We start from the raw sequence: 21,132 nt of genomic DNA, 5'->3' as shown, positions 1-21,132 counted from the left end.
TAATTGACAAAAATATCCTTATAGATAAATAGTTTTATAAAAGATCCATATTAATAAATACTTTTACCAAATTACTCATTTTGGTAAAAAAAAAAAAAAGTCAAACAACCAATGAGTAGCTAACATAGAATTATTTGTATTAAATAATAATTTTTGAGTTTAAATTTTGAATATATAATTTAATCTTTAAAAAGACAAAAAATAAATATTATATGAAAAGATTGAGTACATGTTTTGTGTAAAATGAATTTATACTAATTTTTCAAAACACACGCACCCCTTAATCCCAAGCACATTCATAATTTAGCTTATAAACTTTTAACTAGTTTATAAGCTAATTTGCCAAACACATTATACAATTAGTCTTCACCAGAGACATATGGTGGAAAAAAAATCCCGAGCAATCATTTATTTTTGTAAACCAAGAGTAATTTTAGAAAAAATTAAATAGTTACAAACCAACTCTTGGACATTTACTTTTACCCTTAACTAAACTAACAAGTACATGTTTTGGATAACCATTATAAACAAATGTTGAAACCAATAAGAGATTTGCAAGAACATCCCTACCCTCCCTTTTGCGTTCTGTTTGTGTTAAGTCATTGAATTTGATCTCGAAATTTGTGCCCAACTTAAACTGGAAACCAAACATGTTCTAAATATAATGTTGGAAACTTAACGGATAATACGGGAATTTTGATATTTATAAATTCAATCTATAATTGTTCACTACTTCATTAATATATATTAAAATTATCATTATATATATATATATATATATATATATATATATATATTTAACATACAATTATAATAACTATTGGGTTGATAATAATAACTAAACTCATACAATTATAGTTTAACTATTGGGTAGATAAAGCCACATTATATTGATGGTTTAATGGCTATATACAAGTCTAATTTGATCCATAGGTTTCACAATTCACAAGGATGAAAATTCCCACGGTGTAAAGCTACAGCAATCATAAATGAGTTGTCCTGTGTTCAGCAAACGGGGTGTGCAACCTCCAACCCTAAAAGAGAAAAGATCTAGAGATACAACCAAAGGTAACCAAGAACTTTTGTTTTGTCACTTCATCTCATTTTGTTAACTTGCTAGCATTCATTGATGTTAAAAGATACATCACTAACGTTACAAGATGAATCTACTATTCGCAACCAGTCAACCACTATCCCCCGTTAAAAGAAAAGAAAAACAACACTGCATGCAATGGAGGAATCCCTGCAGGTTGGTCCTGTACAAATGACACGTTAACTTCTCCCAACGGAATCCCTGCATAGAATGATTTATGGTTCTCGTCATTTTTGAATTGAATAGAACTTTGAAGAAACAAGACAAGATCAGATTATAGCCCGAAAATAAATTTCTTCATGTAATACAAACACCAAGTAAAGCAAGGCCAGTTTCTTCATGAAAATGTTCCCAACAAACTTTCATACAATGATCAATGTTATTACTTATTGCTGCCACTACATCCTTGTAATCATATTATCAAAGAAAAACAGTATTTATAAGACATATTACAATGGCGGTAGTATCTCAGCCTTCTTTCTTTACATTGTTAATCTTATCCCTGCAGTAGTAACTTTTAATCTACCATTTAAGCCTAACAGACAAATGATGGTACCTTACCTTGTCAGGCTTCTTGCCCTGGACTCCTATCATTGTTGTTAACACCATCCGAAAGGTGAACCCATAAGCTTTGACTTCTTTCAACACCATTTTCCCAGGTTTGTTGTCTTACACTCCTATCATTGGTGTCACCACCATCAGAAAATTGAGCCCACACACTTCGACACTTTCCTTCTCCACTAAATTCCTCCTCGCATCCAGCCACAGTCTTTAGCAGTTCTGATTGCAGCAAGGGACAATTTTCCTTAAGATACTCAAAACCATCAGATTGCATCACAGCTGCAGGCCAGAATAAAGAAACAATGAGACTCAACACCTATACATCTGAGGTCTCGGCTTGATCATTTAATGATGTTTAGGTTATATTGAAAATGGAAGTCCTAGAAGACAAATTTAGGGAGAGCATATTTGATTGAAAAATGTAGGGAGCACAAATGGACATGCAATTATGCATACAATTACAAATTTGGGAGGTACATATTACTAGTAACTACAGACTACAGAGCAAATACAACTGGAGTGGCTGAATCAACCTTCTTTCTTGGATCCATTTTATGAATGATACATCTTTATTAGATTGAGAAGACTGTTGAGTGGCCATCAATTAAATTCAGAATAAAAAGTATGAGGTGAAGTACAATAAAGAAATCTAGAGATAGGCTTTTCAACAGAATTCCCGAGGTAGAGCATTGAAAATTAGGAAATGCAAGACATAGATGATACTCATGATAGAAACTAAATTTTGGTGCCTCCGCAATCTTTTCTCATTATTAAATGGGTCAAAATATGTCTGTACATTCAGCTCAAAAAAATATGGGAATTATATAATCACTCAATGTAAGGAACTTACTTTTCCAGAAAAGGACACTTCCTCAATTATCACAGGAACAAAAAAAAAAAATCTTCAATCACAGTCGTCTATCAAATATCAGTAAAACAAATAAGATGTAGGATAGGTGGAAAAGATGAGGGTGTGTCTCTTGTTACTTGTTCCTTTTTTACACTAAGTAAAAGCATTTACATTTTTGGAAGATGGATAATCTTTATTTTCTTGTAGACAATGGATAAAATCATTAATTATTTGTTATGAAGGAGACTTAATCAAGATTCAAGATAGAGGGTGCTGCTTCACATGTTAATAATACTGGGAATTAAAACCTAATACAACCAAGTTTTCCAGTGGTGAAAATTTGCAGCAACCTGAGAAAGAATGAGTTTGTTTATGTGTAGCGTGTATGATCCAGTGGTTTTGTCAAATAACAAATAATGTGGACACCAAAATGATGAGGATGTATAACTAAAAAGTGCCTGACTATGGATTCAAGTGTAGATTTGGGTGGGAGAGTTGAGCAGGAAAACTCACCGACAAGGTTTTCAGCAGAAAATTGTAGACAGACAGACTTCAATTCTGTTGCACGATAACGATCAGCAAGAGCCAGAATATAGGCAACAGAATCTATAGAGATGTCTTTGCAAAGTACAGACTCACACATCAGCTTAAGTCTTGGCAAACCATACTTTTCTGCAGCAGCTAACAACTTTGCTGCAAATGATTCAGAAACCGAAGGCAAGAATGATGAACGTGACATAAAGAGCTCTTCATCATCTATTAGAGTGTCTCTATAAATAAAATGAAGCAAAGCCTGCTCAACAATTAGACACAAAACATTAGACAACCAAGCAAATAATATACCACACTGAAACTGAATTAATTAGCATGTATGTTGAAAATAACTTCAAAAGGATAGAGAGAAAAGGGCATTTTTAATTAATGTACTACCTTGAAAACCTTTGGTTCCATGTCAGTAACAACTATGTCATGATCATCCTCCTCCATCCCATTGAAAAACTCAGTTTCAAATGCAGTTGACCGAGCTGCCAAAACAAGCTTATGTGCATGAAACCTTTCTCCACCGACAGAGAAAGTAACATCTGATCCCTCCTCATTCTCTAACAGCATCCCGAAATGTGCCCCAATATCAGACTCGGGAACCTGTATTGTGTTTAACTTGGAACAATCAATGGACGACACCACAACACCAACAGTGCAGTTTATCTTCAAGCAGTCGTCTTTGAGGAAAGTTGACGCCTCAAGTTGAGCCCGTTTGAAAAATCTCTTATACCCCCTAACACACAACCAGTGCATTATTGATCACTCCATAACACACATCACAAAAGCCGATAAAACAGCTAATAAGACATCCTAAGCATATCACAAAAATCAGAGGGCTCTCATTGGCGTGTTAGAATATGCAAATCATCAACTAATAGCATTAAACTCATTATTTTAGGGTAAAATACGTTTTTGGCATGTGAAAGTATCTCGAATTTTGGCTTTACTCCTTATAACATTTTTAGTCCCTATATTTTATCAGAAACACAGCCATATCACTTTTTCTAAACAGGGAGTTAAATTATACAAGGACTAAAACCAAATTTTGAGATATTTTCAAGGACAAAAAGCATATTGAACCGTTTATTTTTTTAAAAGGAGAAACTATCAAGAAAGAACATATATCAAGATTCGTCTGACTGTTTCAAACGCTTAATGTTGATGATAACTTGTCGTATTCTCCCAAGTGTGCTGGCTTTGGTGGTATTGTCCGGGATAGTATGGGTCAGTGGGTTTATAACTTTGCAGGCTACATTTGGACATTATGATATTACATTTGCAACAAGGCTCATGGGAATTTACAAAAGGCCTCAAAACTAGTTAGGGAATTGGTGTATCAAAAGGTTTTCCAACTCTGCTTATGGCATATCATCATCGATAAACCATCCAAGCCAATAGCACCACCACTATGCAGGCATCATTAGAACTATCCAAGACATTCTGAGATTGCAATTGAGTTGTGCAACTTAACCACACTCTTTTGCTTTCTTTCCTTATGCACCAAAAACACATCTACCATGTCATTCAGAGCCATGCAGGAACTACCAAAAGAGATATCAGAGTTAAAATTAAAGAGTAGAAAGATCATATTACTCTCGATTTCACCGTCCCTTGAAAACATAACCATTCAATCTAACCCTAACCCTAAACTACAAAGAAAGCGTTGACGCACAAACTAACCACATGCTGCCGCGATACTTGAGAGTGTAGGGCCCGCTCTCGAGCGAGCGATCGAAGTGGCTGTGAACCTTGTGCTTACCATTCCCGCTCTGGTCGAGCAGCGTGAGCTCGAACAGAGCGCGGACGTCGGTGCCCTCGGAGGCGAGGGCGATGAAGACGGAGACGTAGGCGGAGTTGTCCTCGGGGTTCTTGCCGTCCGGGTAGAAGTATATCGCCCACTGGTACCCTCCCACCGTGAACGTCTCGCTGGCGATGTGTTTCCCCACTCCGATCCCCTTCGCCAGGGAGTATCCCTTTATCACGAACTTGTGCGACCCGTTCACCGTCTCCGTCACCGACCGCGAACTCGTCCGCGACGCCAGCACGCCGCCGCCGTTGCTCCTGCTCGCGGTGTGCATCTCACGCGCGATGGTGGTGGTGGTGGTGGTGGTGGTGGTGGTCAATCAACCCGATCCGCGTGAACAGACCATGTACGGACGGGGTTTCTCGCGAAACGGAGGTTTCTTTTTCTCCCGGGAAAGTGAAGGGAAATGGATCTGCGCGAGATAGATAGATGATTTGTTGTTGGTTTGGTTCTAATCTAATCTAGTTTTGGCTTTCCTTCAACTTTTTTTTGTTTTTTACTTGAAATGTAAATAGTATAGAGAAAGAGGAGGAATGAAATGAAACGAAACTAATGATTTGAAGATATTTTCTTTTCTTTTCTTTTATTAGTTTGATCTGATCTTGATTCTTCAATGTTCCACGGGCACGGGATAGATCGATGATGAACGGAACCAATTTCAACTTAATTCGAAACTTGATCTCACAATTCTTTTGTTTAACTAATCAAATAAATTGAACTTAAATAAGTCAAATAAACGAGTTGACCTACTTGAGTTAAATATAACTTAATTTCATTGATATGTGAACCAGTTTAATTTATATCTATCTATTTATTTATATATTAAATGCTTTATATTACTAAATTGATATAATTATTTTTTAATTAATTTAATATTATTTTATATAAGAAATAAATAAAAACATGTAAAATAATTATAAATTTAACATATATATTAATTAATATATTCACATTATTAAATTGATATAATTAATTTTTTTAATTAATTTCAAATTAATTTTATTTTTGGATAAAATAAATAAAAATATGTAAAAATAACTTTAATTTTAAATCATATAAAATTTGAGATGTTCACAATTCAATTTAAAAATAAAGATTCATATTAAATTTGAGTCAAATTTAAAACTAAATCAAACTCTACTCATTTACAACTTTAGCATTTGGACATGAGATAATCGGTTTTCGTCCCAAAAAGTATCATCGACTTCTAGGTCTTATGATGTCCTCCCACAAGATTGACAAATAAAATATACATGAACTTAAATAATTTTTTAGTTCCATAAAATAGATTTTTTTAGTTCTTGTATATTTAAAATCTTTATTTGTTCAAGAACAACATTAGATTAGTTAATGGAAAGGGATTGAATTGTGTACGTATACTTTTTAAATATTTTTTAAAAAAAGTGTAGAGAATGAAGACATATGTTGTGCTTTAGTTTCAATGATATGTTATGTAATTTGTAAAAGCTCAAGTTAGAATGAATTCTAGCCTAGCTAGGATATATGATTATTACTTTATATGTTCGAATATGTGTGATGCATCATAGGTTAGAAATGCATTTCAGTTTTTCCATATTGATATTTTAGTAAAGATCCATGGCTATATATTGTTAAGGATTGAATCAAGACGAAAACTGTTTTGAAAATTCTTAAGTTTTCAATCTAAGAACAATATATTAATTGATTATCTTAAGGCTCTAATTTTCATAATTGTCTAAGGGTAGATAATATTTAATTATCAACTTAAGATAATCAATTATTTAGTTTTAAAGCATAATCAAGTTCTCACAATAAATCGATTATTTGAGAAAATAATCAATTATAATGTTCTTCATGATACTCAGGTGTTGATAACAACAAATTAATTGATTGTCTCTGATGTATAATTAATTATTTTTGTTCAAGGTCTATAAAAATAAATTTTTTGAAGATTCTCATATGTGATACTCATTTTTTCTATTACACGTGGAATTTTCACCAAGAGAACTTAGAGATCTTGTGTGTCATCGCCCTTAATTTATTTTTTTCTTATCTTGAAGAATCAATTGATCTTGGTCATGAAAGAGAAGCTAAAATTGTATAGGAAGTGCATCATTTTCGTATCTTTCACTTATCATTCTTTCCTATTTCTTTGCATATAAGTTTGTTCTTGAGTGGGTTACTATATGTTAGCATTTTTCTTGATAGATTTTTGAAAAGTTGTGCATGTGTAATTTCATGTGCACTTGAGTTTGTATGTAAATCATTGATATTGTTTAGTTGATATTCTAAACTTAGGTTGTTTTGGATAGATATTATTTTTTATCCGTGAGAATTAAAGACAATTTACAATAATTCAGATATTCTGGTCAACCAATTGAAGCTTGGATCCCATTTACATATGCTTCCTATTTAATGGGCAGTTACATTCTTGTTTGAGTGGGATTTATAACATTTATTTCTTTTTCTCTTGATTGGTTATTATTATTTTCTTAATTTTCTCTTGCAATGAGAAATAATAATTGTCGCAGGGGATCCAAGAGAAAATTAAGAAAATGTGGAGTATTTCTCGTTACAAAATCAAATTTTGCTTATTGATGAAACCAGAAATTTGCTTTCGTCCATATCTCTTAAACTGTACCTGTGATATTCTTAATTGTATTTTCCATTTCAAATAAAAAAGCTCAATAGGATATTATAATCTTTAGTGTAGTTCTTTCTATATAACTTTGAATAATAACACTTTTCTTATTCATGTGATTGTAAGTTTTTATGACTATCAAATGCTTATACAATAAAAATATTTTCTATAATATTTTAATATAAATCAAGCATTCTCTTATAAGTTTTTATCCTTTTTGATATAAAAAAAGGACTAAGTAAGGTTTTATCTCATCAAATTTATTTATTAAGCGTGATAAAAATAGTTAGCGCAATTTATATCTCACAATGAAATAACTGTGGAGATTCATCACTTGGATAAAGTTCTGCCTCAAGCTTGTGGCAGTGTCTTTATTCCTGTTCAGCATGGACCTTATTTGTTGTTCGACAACGAACAACGAAGGCAGAGCGGCACCAAATCCACGACTCCAAAATCTGAATGCACCAGCACTGTAATCATTAATTATTTTTTGTTGTTGCGTACGTTATTGTATGAGGTTGTTTCATAAATTCATAAAAGATGCTTTTTTTAAGAGGATAAAAATCAGAGGTAGTTCCTTATATATATTTTATATGGTTCTTCTCACTGGAAATTGGTCAGTTCATTAGTGGAGAGGCACCAATGCACCATCACGAGCATTTCCATTTGATGTGTTGAAACCATTCTTTACTGATTAACTGGATCATATCAAATGCAAGTTTATCTTTCACTGTAGATAGCACTAGATCGAAGGGCAAATAGGATACTATAAAGACTAAAACTCAGTCTTTCCCCCTCTTCCTAATCCTATTCCAAATGAACCAAATGTTTTTTATTTCTTTAAAAAATTTATTCTAAGTTTCTGAAACATTTTTTACATTTTTACTCATGCAGCATGAAAGGTTCAATTTTGAAACCTGAGATAAATAGGTGGCTTAATAGCTTTGAGAAGGATAAGTCTACAAAAGTGATGGAACAAGGGTAGGTCAAATTCATAACAGCACATTCGGTTGTTTTCTTTTCTTTTTTTTTTACTGGCACATTCGGCTGTTATTTCTGAACATTTCATGACAAAATATTGCGTGGTGGTTGTGCATCCATCCATGAATCTATCTACCGAGTTATTTGATGCAATTCAAGATAGAGTTGTTAGAGACTTAATTAGAGCTTTGTTTTCAATCAATTGTTTCTTCACTATTTAGACCACAACACCCTTTTTTTATTCTAATGTTTCTTAGTATTTTTTTTCTTTATTGTATGTATATGATTTTTATATAGTGTTGTATTTTATACATGCCATAATAGTATTTTGATTCCCAATTGTTTATCTTTAGTATACAGTGTGTACTTGATCAGTTGCAGTGCATGCGATGGTTCTCCTTAATGCATTTTCAAATGAAATGGAAGATATATAGGATAAAGCCAAAGCTTTTCATCTTCAATGATAGTTGACTTGTAAATTTTACATGGCTCAAAGAAAGAAAACAAATTTCCCAAAAGGTTATCAATATAAAAACTTGAAATAGATAAATGAATGGAGACTATATTTTGATTGAGTTGTCATTTTTAGATACTTGGTAAGCAAAATCGTATGCACACAATCTTTATTTATTTATTTTTTTTATTACATCATATCACTTATCATATTTACCCATTCACTTTCCTCTCTCTATGTATATTCGCATGAGATGTTTCATGAATAATTTTTATTATGATTTCAATGATATCTTTTAAATATTGTTATAAATAAATTAAAGTTAGTGTAATAAAAATGTGGACACACAAGCATAAGTATTTGTATTTTTGCTAATATTTATAAAAAAGGGTACTTTCTTTCACATTCTAGAGTGTTTTTCCGTTTTTCTTTTCTCATTGAGTTCTTGGGGTTATCTTACAAAAATACTTGTCAATTTTGTTGCCCAAATTTTACATGTCTCAAGTTTATCTTGTTCTTGACATATATACTCATGAGTTTGTTATTGATCGTTGTTAGTAATCATTTTGAAATTTGTGAGTTCATAATTGACAATCAATCATGACTTTGAACAGTGGGAACAACAAAAGATTTTTTCACCAACAATTCAAGCTTATAACGCAAAGTTATACAATCAAGTATTCTTTGTCACTAGATCTCTTAAGACTTTCACAAAAAAATGAAGGTTTGCTCGTTAATTCAATTGAATGTGGATATGAAACTTAAGCGTAGACAAAAAGTTTTGTTTTCAAAGAACATTAAAATGAAAAGCTTAGAAGATCAAGTTTACAAAATTGTTTAATTTCGTGTCATATCTGATTTTTTCTTTGAAGACTTCTATATATAAGCTGGTAAGAAAATATTTTCCATTGAAAGATGGCTTATTCTTGAGCTTCAGTAAATGGCAGGTAGACATGGCAATGGGGTGGGGATGAGTATTGTTTCTCCAATCCCCACCCCCGACTCCCCAATATGTTCTCATACCTGTACTCGATATCCTATAGGTTAAAATTTATTATCCCATCCTCATACCGGTCGAGTATCGGGTATCCCCGACCCCGTCTCGTACCCGATTCAAATTAGAAAAATATTTTTTTTGTAAAGAAAATATTAAAAATTTGATTTTAGAAAAAATAAATTGATTGTTTAACATTTATTTTTAACTACTTGTCAATAAATTTATTATAGCGCATGTGTCTACAAAAATCGTTAAGAAAAGAATATTAAATTATGTAAAAATTCTAAAATAAAATTAACAAGTAATAAAAATTCTAGGCCTTTTGATTAAATTATGCAAAAATTCTAAAAATTTTAAGTGGTGGGGCAAGTCCGGGTTCGGGGTCGGGATGAGTATAGTAATCTCATATTTATACTCGTACCCGACTTTTGGTTATCAGGAAAAACACGAACCCGAACCCGATACATGTTCTTGTGCACCTACATGCTTAACTCATAGGTGTTTCTATTCACACCAAATTTTTTGTTCTTCCCACCTACATCTTTTTCAAAAACAGGCAAAAAGACACTCTTGACCTCCCTTCATTTTCCTACAACTCACGAAAAAACTTTTTCTATTTTTAGAGTCAACATAATTGTAATTTCATTTTATATTCATACCGACATATTTCTTACCTCATTCATTAAGCTTGGTCATACTAACAGTATTTGTTGAATACAAAGGCCTTTGAGCATATTGTTACAATAAATTTCTTTGTCTACATGCCTAGATTTTGACACAACATGAGAATTTGATATCCCCCAATTTTTATGCTTACAACATTATTAGTTCTTTAACCTACATTGTTTGAACTTAAAGTTGAACATGGTAAAATAAGAAATTAAAAGGTTTCATTGAAATTGTTCGTTTGAAAAACTAATCATAGGTTCTTCTCTCCTTCAAAACAATAAGACCGTTATGCTTATTACTAAACTTGTTTAAGAGATGAAATAAAACCTTAATCATGGGCATGCATGTCTTATCATATAGGGTTGGAGCTAATATAATAAAAGATATAATATATGAGCACACACAAACATACCCATAACACGATCCAAGCTAAGCATAAACCCATACCAAACATAGATGTTTGTATACTTGTTAGGACAATAGCTAGTTTAGTGGGAATAGATCCTCTGCAATGGGGAAAAACATGATAAACATGATCCTCTGCAGTGTTAAAATCTCACCATTGATTTTTTAAAACTTTTATTTCATAATAAAAAAATATTATATTAATAAAATTTAATGAAAGGTAAAGATTCTTTGCAGTGGAAATGTCACTACAGCGCATCCATTCCTTTATTTTAGGACATTTGCTTCTGCACCAACTCGGGTTACCTTGATAGATTACTTCCACACGAAGGTCAAACTTTGAATGCAAGAGAACTAATTTTGTAAACTACAAGACACTTTGCAGCAATTGAATTTCATATCATTATGAACAATTTATCTACACGCACACTTTTTAGAACATGGACAAAAAAACTAAAACTAATATTAGGGCAAACATTGACTAAATGTAAATAAATTTATAACTTCATAAATCAACTGCCAGATACTTTAAATTCAAACTGGAGTTCTAGAAAGGCGGTGTGAAGTATTTATTTATCAAGGACATGAGGACATCAGTGGTAGTAACCCTCTCTGCTTGTACCCAATAACCCAAAACAGAACAATCGATATTGCATGCAAAAACTCAACGCATCAACTTCATATTCTCATCCCCTAGGTATTCATTTTTGCCAAAAGAAACGGCAGAAGCAAAGAATTGAAATATGGGAAGGAACTGAATAGGCACAGAAAAGGAACCTAACAAAAGACTAACATTGGAATTCTACAACTGTGTCCCTCACTGCTGCCATGAATCAACTAATAAAATGACCATGAACGATACATGTTAGCTGTAAAATGCTTCAGCGCAGCAGCAATAACCCCCAAAGATACAAAGAGCAGTTACTTTTTCTTTTGTAGTTCAGAAACTCTTTGGCCCATAATTTTAACAACAGCTTCATCTCTTGACTGAAGAAGTTTTAAAGCAGGATGAACTTTGAGATCTCCCATGACCAACTTCTGGCCCACATCCAACTCACTTAGATCAACGTCAATGTATGGGGGAATAATGTCAGCAGGGCATAAGTACTTGACAGTCCTTTTGATGGTATTCAAAGAAGCACCTGCCAAATTTCTAATGTGTTGAATAATACTCAAGAAAGTAAAACATTATACACATAAAACAATGAGCAAAACAGAATGTTTTGTCATAAATTTATTTCCATAATGTTAAAGGCATTAATATCCATACATCCAGGTAGCACAGATGTAATCCGTTAGAGAAGTAGGTGTCATGCAGAACAGAGAGAAATGTTCAATAATTAGTTATCAGCCATTCACTTTGCATGATTAAACATAAGCATATAGCCTGCAGCAAAATAACTCCCATGCATATTAGCTTTAACATAATCTTAAATTCCAATTATTTTACAGAACTAATCTTCTATCCTCGTAATAGTAACTATCCTACATCAGGCACCTAAATAAGACAATACTCTAATTTGTTTTATAAATCTACTAGTTACACAAGCATCTTGTGAGTTGCCAAATAATATTCTCAACCGTAGTCTTTTAAATGCAGATCAGCCTTCTAAAATTTAGAATAAATGCTTATAATTGCCCACGGAATTTAAATAGTTCTTAATCTGAGTATACATACCAGAAGAACAGAAGACCAGTTTTGCTTTACAAACAACAGATAATTAATAGATATTTAGTAAGAAAACAAATCAGTCAAATTATTAAAAAGGAAATATTGGACATGTCTACTAGTGCTACTCAAAATAAACTTGACCCTAGTTGAAACTATTAGAAAGAAAAAAATTGCATATTTTAAAATACCAAATGGCAATATCTTTACTGTAAACAATTTGCCATCAGATTAACAGTAGCACATACTACAAAGAACTAAATGACTTAAAGATCATCCATTTTACCTTACATAAACATTATACAGGATAAACTTCAGAAACTGGCATATTAATAGGAGATCATTCTTAAACAGCGTTACATCAATAATAGTAAGGTCATTCAAAACCTAGCAACCTAGTAGTCATGCGTTTCAGTCACAGACACAGCCACTACACTCGGACCTTACAATGGTGAGAGCCTCAAGCACTTGACCATCCCTCTTTCCATAGAGCCTTTTCACTCAGTTAATAAAAAACTCAGTCTTAGACCTATTTATCTACCAATTATCATCAAAAAGATTATCCATATTCCATACCACTAAGCCACAATTTGGTGTGCATAGTCACCCAAATGAAACACAAATCCGAACTCTTCTCACACAAAAAAACAAAATCCATTGCATTCACAACTTCACATGAAACCTACAAGCATTAAATTCAACCTATCCAGACCTGAAGACTTCCATCAAGTTGATAGACTATGCCAATGATAATTGAGTTTATAAATATCTAATGAAACTTTAAGCTCAAGCTTCTCTCCTTGCCTCCAAAATTTATAGAAAAAATATGTGCAATTCAAACAAAATATTTACAATTACATACACATTTTCACACCATAAAAAGTAGAGAGAAATGAGGAAGAGGTGGCGTCATGCGGCGAGTGAATATCATAAATTTAGGCCATGTTCGGATACACTTCTCCGTAAACACTTGATAAGAGAAGAAAACAAGGTCAAATGTACTGAGTTTCTCCCATAAGTTAAAATCAACTTATTCACCTCAGCTGTTGAAGAAAGTTTCTATACTAAGAAAATATGAAGGTAAAATGCATCAAGCTTTTTTCATAAGCTAAAAGCAACTTATGCACCTCAACTTTTGGAGAAATTAAATGAGCCAACTTTTATAAAAATTAAGTGCATGAGTCGATTTTAACTTGTAGAAGAAACTCAATTCATTTTATCTTCTTAATTTCTTCTCCTAGAAGTGCAATTATGGAGTAATTTATCCAAACAAATCCTAACTATAGAAGAATCACAATTCATTTTTTCTCCAAACATGCCTTAACATTACATAGAAAATTATGAGACTCCAATAGTGCTAACCTTTCTTGAGTCCAGGCGATACATCTTCTCCTCTGAACACAAGAGGAACGTCAACCTTCAACAGAGCGTTCGACGGAGCCCTAATAAAAGTCACATTCAACGGCGCATCCGTCCCAGCTTTCAAATGAATCTGCGAAATGAGGGAGAGGATCTTCAAAAGTTCAACACTAACCATCATCATCAATTTCAACACGTGCATTGCATCACAACAATCATCAAATTCACAGGCACAGGATCAGTTATCAAACCAAAACGATACATATAATATAAGAATATAACTAATGAGAAAGAGCGAACCGCGCGGGGCAAGACGCGTACGGTCTCGACGAAGTCATCCTCGGAGTCGAAGTGGGCGCGGACTTGGAGGTGGAAGAGGCGGGAGAGGAAGAAGGAGCGGCCGAGGTGGTTGACGAGTTTTCTGATCTGGTCAGTGCGGACGGAGATGAGGCGCTTGTTGCCGCCGTGCTGGCCGTCTTCTTGCTCGAACACGATGCTCGGAAGCCGCCCGGCGCGGCGTTCCTTGGTGGAGATGTTCTTGCCGGAGTCGGCGCGGGGGATGGCGAGGATCGTCTCGTCGTGCTTGGGATCGGGGCGGGGGAAGCCGTCCAGGTAGGTGAGGGGCTCCGGCCCCGGAGGCCGGAGGACGGCGGCGGCGGAGTGGGAGAAGTGGCGGCGATAAGGGGAGAGTCTGGTGAGGATGTGGTGGCGGGGAAGATACATGATGGTTTGGGATTGGAGAAAGAAAGGGTTGAAGAGAGGTTTTGGGTTGGGAAAGTGGCTGCGGAGCCTCACTTGCTCGCTCACTCACTTCACTAGCACCTAAACTAAACCAAATGGAGTTCTTCACGTGACATGCGTGTGATCTCCGGAATAATAATTTTTTATTACGACTTACTAGTAATAATTTCAATACTTCTTATTATATGTGTATATTTTTTAAATTGATTAGTGCAAAACTTTGTAAATTTAATACTTCTTATTATATGTGTATATTTTTTAAATTGATTAGTGCAAAACTTTGTAAATTTAATTGTGGATGTTGTTATTATAATAATGGTTAAGTTGGTTGGTATAAAATTAATTGTATTTGTTGATATTATGCATTGGGAATTAAAAAAAAAGAAGCATTTTAGAGTATTGTATATAAGATGTCCAATAAAAAAGAAATCTAGCACACTATGCTAGACACTTTCTTTAATATATATTTTAGTAAATAATGTGATTTTGCATTATGGTATTTTGGTTACGGACAACTTAATTTTTAAATTTTAAAAATGTATATACCTTAAAATTTTAAGGTTTGCAAAATAACACTCCTATTATGTTAAAAGAAATGATAGATTTGGTTACATGATTATTTTGTTTTCAAAATTAACCTTAAAAACATGTTAACTAGCACCCCTAAAATTTGAAACAAAGAAAGCTTCAAGGTATAACATGTTAACATTTCTATCCAAAGACACTTTGATAAAAGCAATTGAAATCCAACTGATAAAGATTTTACAGTGCAAGAAGAATTACACACTACTACAAACTAAAAATAACACGAGCAACAAAAACATGGCAAAAAATTAACTAACCAATAACAATAAATTTCGTAAGATTGCCCAGGCTTTGCAGTTTGGAAAATCCAGGCAAACTAATAAAACTATCTACAGAGTTGGCTACAGCAAGCAAACCTAAATTCCTACCTAAAAGGCTAAAACACTATTGCCATTGCTCCCTAACTCACTATTTCCGCTTGTTAGTACATTCTAATTTATACTCAAGTCACTGCCAATTAAAAAGCCGAAATCCTCTTCCACTTCCTCGATCTGTGGAATCCGATTCACTTCCCATTGTCTCATCCGAACTCTCGCTTGGAAGGACTTGTATCCGGTCTGCATGCTCAACGATCCAATCAGTGAATTCTGGAGAAGCTGCCCATTCTGCTAGAGCCTGCTTAGTGGATTCTCTTGTGAACTCATCCCACTCTTGCTTTGTGAACTTCTTTCTGTTCCGGGTCTTGTGGAAAGTTGAATAATAATTCTGCCCTGCTTGAGTCCCTGAAGATTGTGACGAAATCCCGGAAGATGGTGATACAACACCTGCAACAGATAAATGAATCAGATAAAAAAAATTGCAATAAAAACATTTCTCCAGAAGCTTCATATGTTTAAATAAGTGTAAAATATCTGGAAAAAAAAAACATTTTATAACACTTCACCCAAGTTCATTATTAAAAAAAAATTGCACCAACAAAAGGCTGTTTGGACATTGGACTGAGGGCCTATTGGAAAACACAATTCATTCTGAAAATGAAAAGATCCAGCACTGAAACTGATTTTGTAGTGTTTGTTTAATTCATGCCAAAAATGAAATAACTGAAAGTGAAAAAAAGAAATCAGCATATGATGACTCACAATAGGTCATCATGTATGCAGAAGCAACTAAGTACAAAGAATTTCCGAAAATTTCATAAGCAGAAAACAAAATTCAGAAGATTTAAGGATCTTGTTCAATTTGCAGAAAGAATATGAAATCTTTCTTGGACAAATGTAGTAATCATATATATCAAAAGATTGGAACATGAAACAATACCTCTGACAGGAGAGTCAGACCATGCTGATCTTCTAGGGCTATTCCACAATTTTCCTTTAGGGCTACTCCAATGTTTCCCTTTAGGGGTTGACTTGCTAAGGAATTCCGCACGACCGCGTCTTCCTCTCATCCATTGCAGCGAATAGTCGTCATTTGAAGTTTCATACCTACATTAAATCATAATGGCATAGTTAGATGTGAAAAGCTTGAAGGTTCATGCATTTTCTCTGACAAACAATGAGATGAAAAAAGAAACCAAGACCTCGCACAAACTACCCATTCCCCACCACTAGGTTCGGCCTAGTGGGTTTCTCTTGGTTCTTGTACAATGTAAAATGGACAAAATTGTTTACAATGTTCAACCATCTAATCAGTAACCATTTCCTACAATATGATTCTGTGCATTTAAATTCTACGAAAGTAAAATATAACAATGCATGGAAACGTCCAAAATGCCTTATTAACAAATTGTCAGCATCATGACAGTAATCCAATCTATTGTTCCTCAGACAAAACTAAACAATATAGCCAGACTTAAAAGTGAAAGGTGAAAAAAACATTCAGGTTACCTGGAAGAATAAATTGAATGAAAACATGCAAATATGACAAACATGTCCGGTAGAAATGATTCTACATGAAAAAATAAAATAAAGCGCAAAGTGAAGTCATACTTACCATCCACAAAGCCATTTTATGGCAGAAATAAGTTTGCAAGCAGCTCCACAAGAGATCAAAGCTCCAATTGCTAGAAGAGGATCAAGAGTGCTCTGACAGAAAAATGAAAATCAGAATAAATAGTGAAGTGAACAGTATCCTTTAAAATAGAAGTATGTAACAGACCAAAATGGTTAGACATCGCTACAGAAGGGTTTTAATAAACATAAAGTGCTAATTTTAAATACAGATAAACATATCCATCTCAGCACCAACTCAACTATTCATGGATCCAACAAACTTAACTGTGAAAATCAAGTTGAAAAAGAAAAGCAATGACATTATTACCAAACCATGCCACTTCATATAAAATTACCAAGCTATACCAATTTCACAAAATTTAACAACCTATACTATTTTATTTTTTAAATTTATCTGTGCAGACATTTTAAAAAGTCATAACTATTTTTTTATTATTTATATTTTATATTTAACATCATTTTCATTCATTTAGGTTTTCAAAATAATCATTTCACTACTATGCTATATTTCATTCATTATCAAATCAAAAGGAACAGACCCCTTTTACCAGTGTATATCATATTTTCAATCATCTTTTAGCTATTTTTTATATTTTATCTGTTTACGCTTAAAATATTCTGCAGCTTTCATTGTTTTTTACCCGAATGGCTATATCAAATTTTTCCAATTCTAAAATCCAAATATTGATTTTTTTTTATTGATTTATCAAGTTTAATTTATGACGTAAATTTAAAATATACCAAACTGACACATTGACACCCTTAAAAGTTAAAATATATTTTCAACAGTTATAAACAAAAATTAGAATACTTGATAGTTGTTACAAACCTGCAAAATGAAAGTGGATCCAATAATGCGCATAGCCCATTTCACAAACTGAGCAACCCCAGCATCCACACTACCATCTTCTTTTGAAATAACAAACCTCCTAACGATCAAGTAGCCTAAAGCAGCTCCAGCCAAGATGATGCCCAGTATTACAAAAACAGCAACCTGAAAAGCATCAAGCAAAATTATTTTGAGAGAATTGAAGATGTCTGATACACAAGCCAAATCCCATAGGAAGGGAAACAGTTGATGATAATATATGTCCAAGAGACAAGTAAAGATGGCCAGAGTTCCAGCAATCAAGAATTATGCAGCATTAAACAGAGGACCACAAAGAGGGTAAGAGAGTGTGTAAAGTGATAGATAGAGGGTAAGTGGGTAACCATGGATCAAGGACTAACCATTGGTAAGTGATGGATGAAGCAAGCATCAAGGTAACAAGTATATATAGAAAGGGTGAGATTGTTCCAGAAAATTAAATTGTTATACTGGAAAAGAGGAAATCATTCCCACCTCTATAGCAACTAATTTCTGTTGACCAAAATTTTTTGCTAACCTAAAGAGAAATAAATATCGTGTACCAAAGGTTATTCTAAATGAACAAAAAAGCTAGCACAACATGTTCTGAAGATCGGAAACAAGGGGAAGAAATTAAAAGAATGACTCATTGACTGCAAAAACAAAATGTATAGAATGAGTTCCAAAATGTTAGCTAATCATACATAATAGGTCTGAAGAAAAATCTAACAAAAAGGATTAGAAATCCAGACGTGTAAATAAATAGATGTTAGCCATTCAGCATGCATTGTATATGCACTGAGTTATCTAAAGTAGAAATGGACTGCTATACTTACTGGATTGTGCATCTCTTCACTCATCCCAAGACTCTGAAAAATTGAATTTAAGATCAAAGAAAATTGGTGCAAAAGGAATGACCCAGCTCCAACCTGAAACAACACAAGTAATAATATTAAGCACAATAATCTATGCATGAAATATGAAAATATGAAGCAAGCAATGGCCAAAAATTAAATCAAACTCACCACTGAACCATATATGGTAAGGTAGAAGATATTTTTTCTTCCAGTTGGCATTAATTTCATGCCCTACATCATAATTAGAAGAAATTAGTTAGAAAACATGGCAATTGTCAAACAATAAAGGGGAACTTGGAAGCAGTGAAACAAAATGAAACCCATATATGATATGGGAGTAATTTATATACCTGAAAAAGAAGGATTATAATGACAAGAAAGATCCCTATAGCCATTGAAGTGCTATAATAAAACGGAACCCATCTGCTAACAGTTGGAGCCAACAACAACAGTATCAATCCTACTGCAAGACAAACAAGGCGCCATTGCTGAAAATCTGCAACATTTTTATAACATACAAAAATTAGCACCAAAAGTACATAAAAAATCATAGAGAAAACAAAAGAACAACCCCCTCCCCCCCAAAATAAATAAATAAATAAGCTGGAAGAAACTAACCTTCTTCAATAGCAACTGTAACAGAACCCGATATTTCTCCATTGATCCTCACATCAACATATCTCGTTTCATAAGGTGACATAACAGCATTCCAGACCCCCTTCTGCACCCCCCTCCACTCATCTTTCTCACACTGACACCATCCAACTGTTTCATTCCTGCAGATACATTGTATATAAGAAATGGCAATTTCAAATTCACAAGAAGTTGAAACAATGATAGGAAGACAATGAGCATGTACCGGAGCAAAGTACATGCAATGACAGCAAATAAGGTTTAATCGCACTTTTGCTCCCCCACTTGCTCAATTTCGTGATTTTTAGCTCCAAACTATTTTTTCACAAATTTGATCCTCCAACAATTTTTAATTATGCAATTTTAGTTCATCTAATACCAATTAACTTATCATAATATTTAACAGAAACACTGGCATGATACTCTAATCTAATGTACTGTCGTGTCAGTATTTCCATTAAACATTGTATAATGAATGTAGCAAAATTAAACCATTAAACCAGTGGGATCAAACTAAAGCACGAAATCCGCAAAATTGATAAACTATGTTCTGCTGTTCCAAGTTGCGCGTGCTTACCTGTGGAAGCAAACCTGAATTTTGCTATGCAACTTCTCGGGGATCGAAACGGAGGGAGCCAAAGTAACATGGTACGAATTAGCGTAGCTCCCAAGTTTCACTCTCGAGATGCCCGAAACCCGAACACGCTCGCATCGTAAAGCGTCCTTAACACCTAGAGAACCCGAAATACCGGGAAGAACGGAAGGGGAGAACTCCAAAACCGGCCTTTCAATATCAACACCTGCAGTAGTAGTAATAATAACATCAAGTAAGAACAAAGTAGTAATTAAACTAAGCATGGTGAACACGCATTTTGAAAATCCGAGGTTTTGTAGTGGAATTTGAAAAGGGGAGAAGGAACCCTAGGAATCATTAATATGTGATGAGAAAATGCCCTATACTATAAGTAGGGCGTGGTTCTTACCTTTGAGTGAGAGAGGGGCATTTTGGGGATTGGAGAGTGAAGAAGAGAAGAAGAAGAGAAGGAGAAAGAGGGAAGAGGAGAAGGATCTCATGGGTATGGGATGGGAGCCTCTGAACTACGACGCTCCGCTCCGCGCTCTTTGCCTTCAATTCGATTTTTGCTTTCGCTGGTGCGAGTGACAGGGCATATTTTGATTTGGGTTTGAATGGGTTTAAAGTAATTTACACTATATATTTGTTTATTTTTCTTTTTCGCAGCGTTGCGTTGTTTCAAGGCGACAATGTTTTCCTCTTACGCCGCGGCGCGGGGAAATTGGTTTTGGAAATGCGTAGAGGGTAAGTAACGTTACGGTACCGCTACAAATACAGCCCGTGCCCTTTTCACTCCTTTTTTCAAAATTATTGTCAATAATTATTACGTAATTACTAATATTTTCTTTGCTGAACTTAAGTAATTAGTAATAAAATAAAATAAAGATTTAATTATCCTTTTAATATTTATAGACCCAATATTAGTTCCTATAATTTAA

The 21,132-nt window shown here is 33.9% G+C and overlaps 3 protein-coding genes across 5 annotated transcripts; all 3 read right to left on the bottom strand.

Moving 5' to 3' along the window:
- Positions 1 to 825: 825 nt before the first annotated feature.
- Positions 826 to 5,507, bottom strand: LOC114400804 (BTB/POZ and MATH domain-containing protein 4-like). 2 transcript variants are annotated; one of them, XM_028363441.1, is made up of 5 exons: positions 4,728 to 5,507; positions 3,435 to 3,780; positions 3,018 to 3,297; positions 1,650 to 1,933; positions 826 to 1,294 (listed from the first exon to the last, which is right to left on the bottom strand). In XM_028363441.1, exons 1-4 carry the CDS (start codon positions 5,123 to 5,125, stop codon positions 1,659 to 1,661), a joined length of 1,299 nt encoding a protein of 432 aa, XP_028219242.1. In that variant the 5' UTR covers positions 5,126 to 5,507; the 3' UTR covers positions 826 to 1,294; positions 1,650 to 1,658. The 2 variants fall into 2 exon arrangements, with proteins under 2 accessions (XP_028219242.1, XP_028219241.1); XM_028363440.1 differs by having other exon boundaries at positions 1,655 to 1,933; positions 4,728 to 5,505.
- A 5,947-nt stretch (positions 5,508 to 11,454) lies between these two features.
- On the bottom strand, positions 11,455 to 14,827 carry LOC114400805 (50S ribosomal protein L25-like). 2 transcript variants are annotated; one of them, XM_028363443.1, is made up of 3 exons: positions 14,327 to 14,827; positions 14,009 to 14,138; positions 11,455 to 12,119 (listed from the first exon to the last, which is right to left on the bottom strand). In XM_028363443.1, the coding sequence occupies exons 1-3, from the start codon at positions 14,726 to 14,728 to the stop codon at positions 11,899 to 11,901; spliced, it is 753 nt and encodes a 250-aa protein (XP_028219244.1). In that variant the 5' UTR covers positions 14,729 to 14,827; the 3' UTR covers positions 11,455 to 11,898. The 2 variants fall into 2 exon arrangements, with proteins under 2 accessions (XP_028219244.1, XP_028219243.1); XM_028363442.1 differs by having other exon boundaries at positions 14,306 to 14,826.
- Positions 14,828 to 15,476: 649 nt separating this feature from the next.
- On the bottom strand, positions 15,477 to 20,818 carry LOC114398326. The gene is made up of 10 exons (XM_028360511.1): positions 20,604 to 20,818; positions 20,198 to 20,420; positions 19,606 to 19,763; positions 19,338 to 19,483; positions 19,156 to 19,218; positions 18,967 to 19,059; positions 18,113 to 18,277; positions 17,264 to 17,355; positions 16,589 to 16,755; positions 15,477 to 16,095 (listed from the first exon to the last, which is right to left on the bottom strand). The coding sequence occupies exons 1-10, from the start codon at positions 20,692 to 20,694 to the stop codon at positions 15,779 to 15,781; spliced, it is 1,515 nt and encodes a 504-aa protein (XP_028216312.1). The 5' UTR covers positions 20,695 to 20,818; the 3' UTR covers positions 15,477 to 15,778.
- Positions 20,819 to 21,132: the final 314 nt, after the last annotated feature.

Source organism: Glycine soja, chromosome 19 (assembly GCF_004193775.1).
Source record: "Glycine soja cultivar W05 chromosome 19, ASM419377v2, whole genome shotgun sequence".
In the NCBI taxonomy this organism is placed as follows: Eukaryota; Viridiplantae; Streptophyta; class Magnoliopsida; order Fabales; family Fabaceae; genus Glycine; species Glycine soja.
The sequence above is the reverse complement of the archived record's forward strand: the minus strand, read 5'-3'. Positions and strand labels throughout refer to the sequence as shown.

Excerpts from the sequence above, each read along its gene's own strand:
- LOC114400805 (XM_028363442.1), bottom strand. The coding sequence starts at position 14,728 with ATGTATCTTCCCCGCCACCACATCCTCACCAGACTCTCCCCTTATCGC. Across the intron at positions 14,139-14,305 it reads TACGCGTCTTGCCCCGCGCG|ATTCATTTGAAAGCTGGGAC; the intron begins GTTCGCTCTTTC and ends CTCATTTCGCAG. Across the intron at positions 12,120-14,008 it reads ATCGCCTGGACTCAAGAAAG|GTGCTTCTTTGAATACCATC; the intron begins GTTAGCACTATT and ends GAAATTTGGCAG.
- LOC114400804 (XM_028363441.1), bottom strand. The coding sequence starts at position 5,125 with ATGCACACCGCGAGCAGGAGCAACGGCGGCGGCGTGCTGGCGTCGCGG. Across the intron at positions 3,781-4,727 it reads AAGTATCGCGGCAGCATGTG|GGGGTATAAGAGATTTTTCA; the intron begins GTTAGTTTGTGC and ends GTTGTGTGTTAG. Across the intron at positions 1,934-3,017 it reads TTCTGCTGAAAACCTTGTCG|CTGTGATGCAATCTGATGGT; the intron begins GTGAGTTTTCCT and ends TCTGGCCTGCAG.
- LOC114398326 (XM_028360511.1), bottom strand. The coding sequence starts at position 20,694 with ATGAGATCCTTCTCCTCTTCCCTCTTTCTCCTTCTCTTCTTCTTCTCT. Across the intron at positions 19,219-19,337 it reads TTATAATCCTTCTTTTTCAG|GGCATGAAATTAATGCCAAC; the intron begins GTATATAAATTA and ends ATTATGATGTAG. Across the intron at positions 17,356-18,112 it reads GATCCACTTTCATTTTGCAG|AGCACTCTTGATCCTCTTCT; the intron begins GTTTGTAACAAC and ends TTTTTCTGTCAG.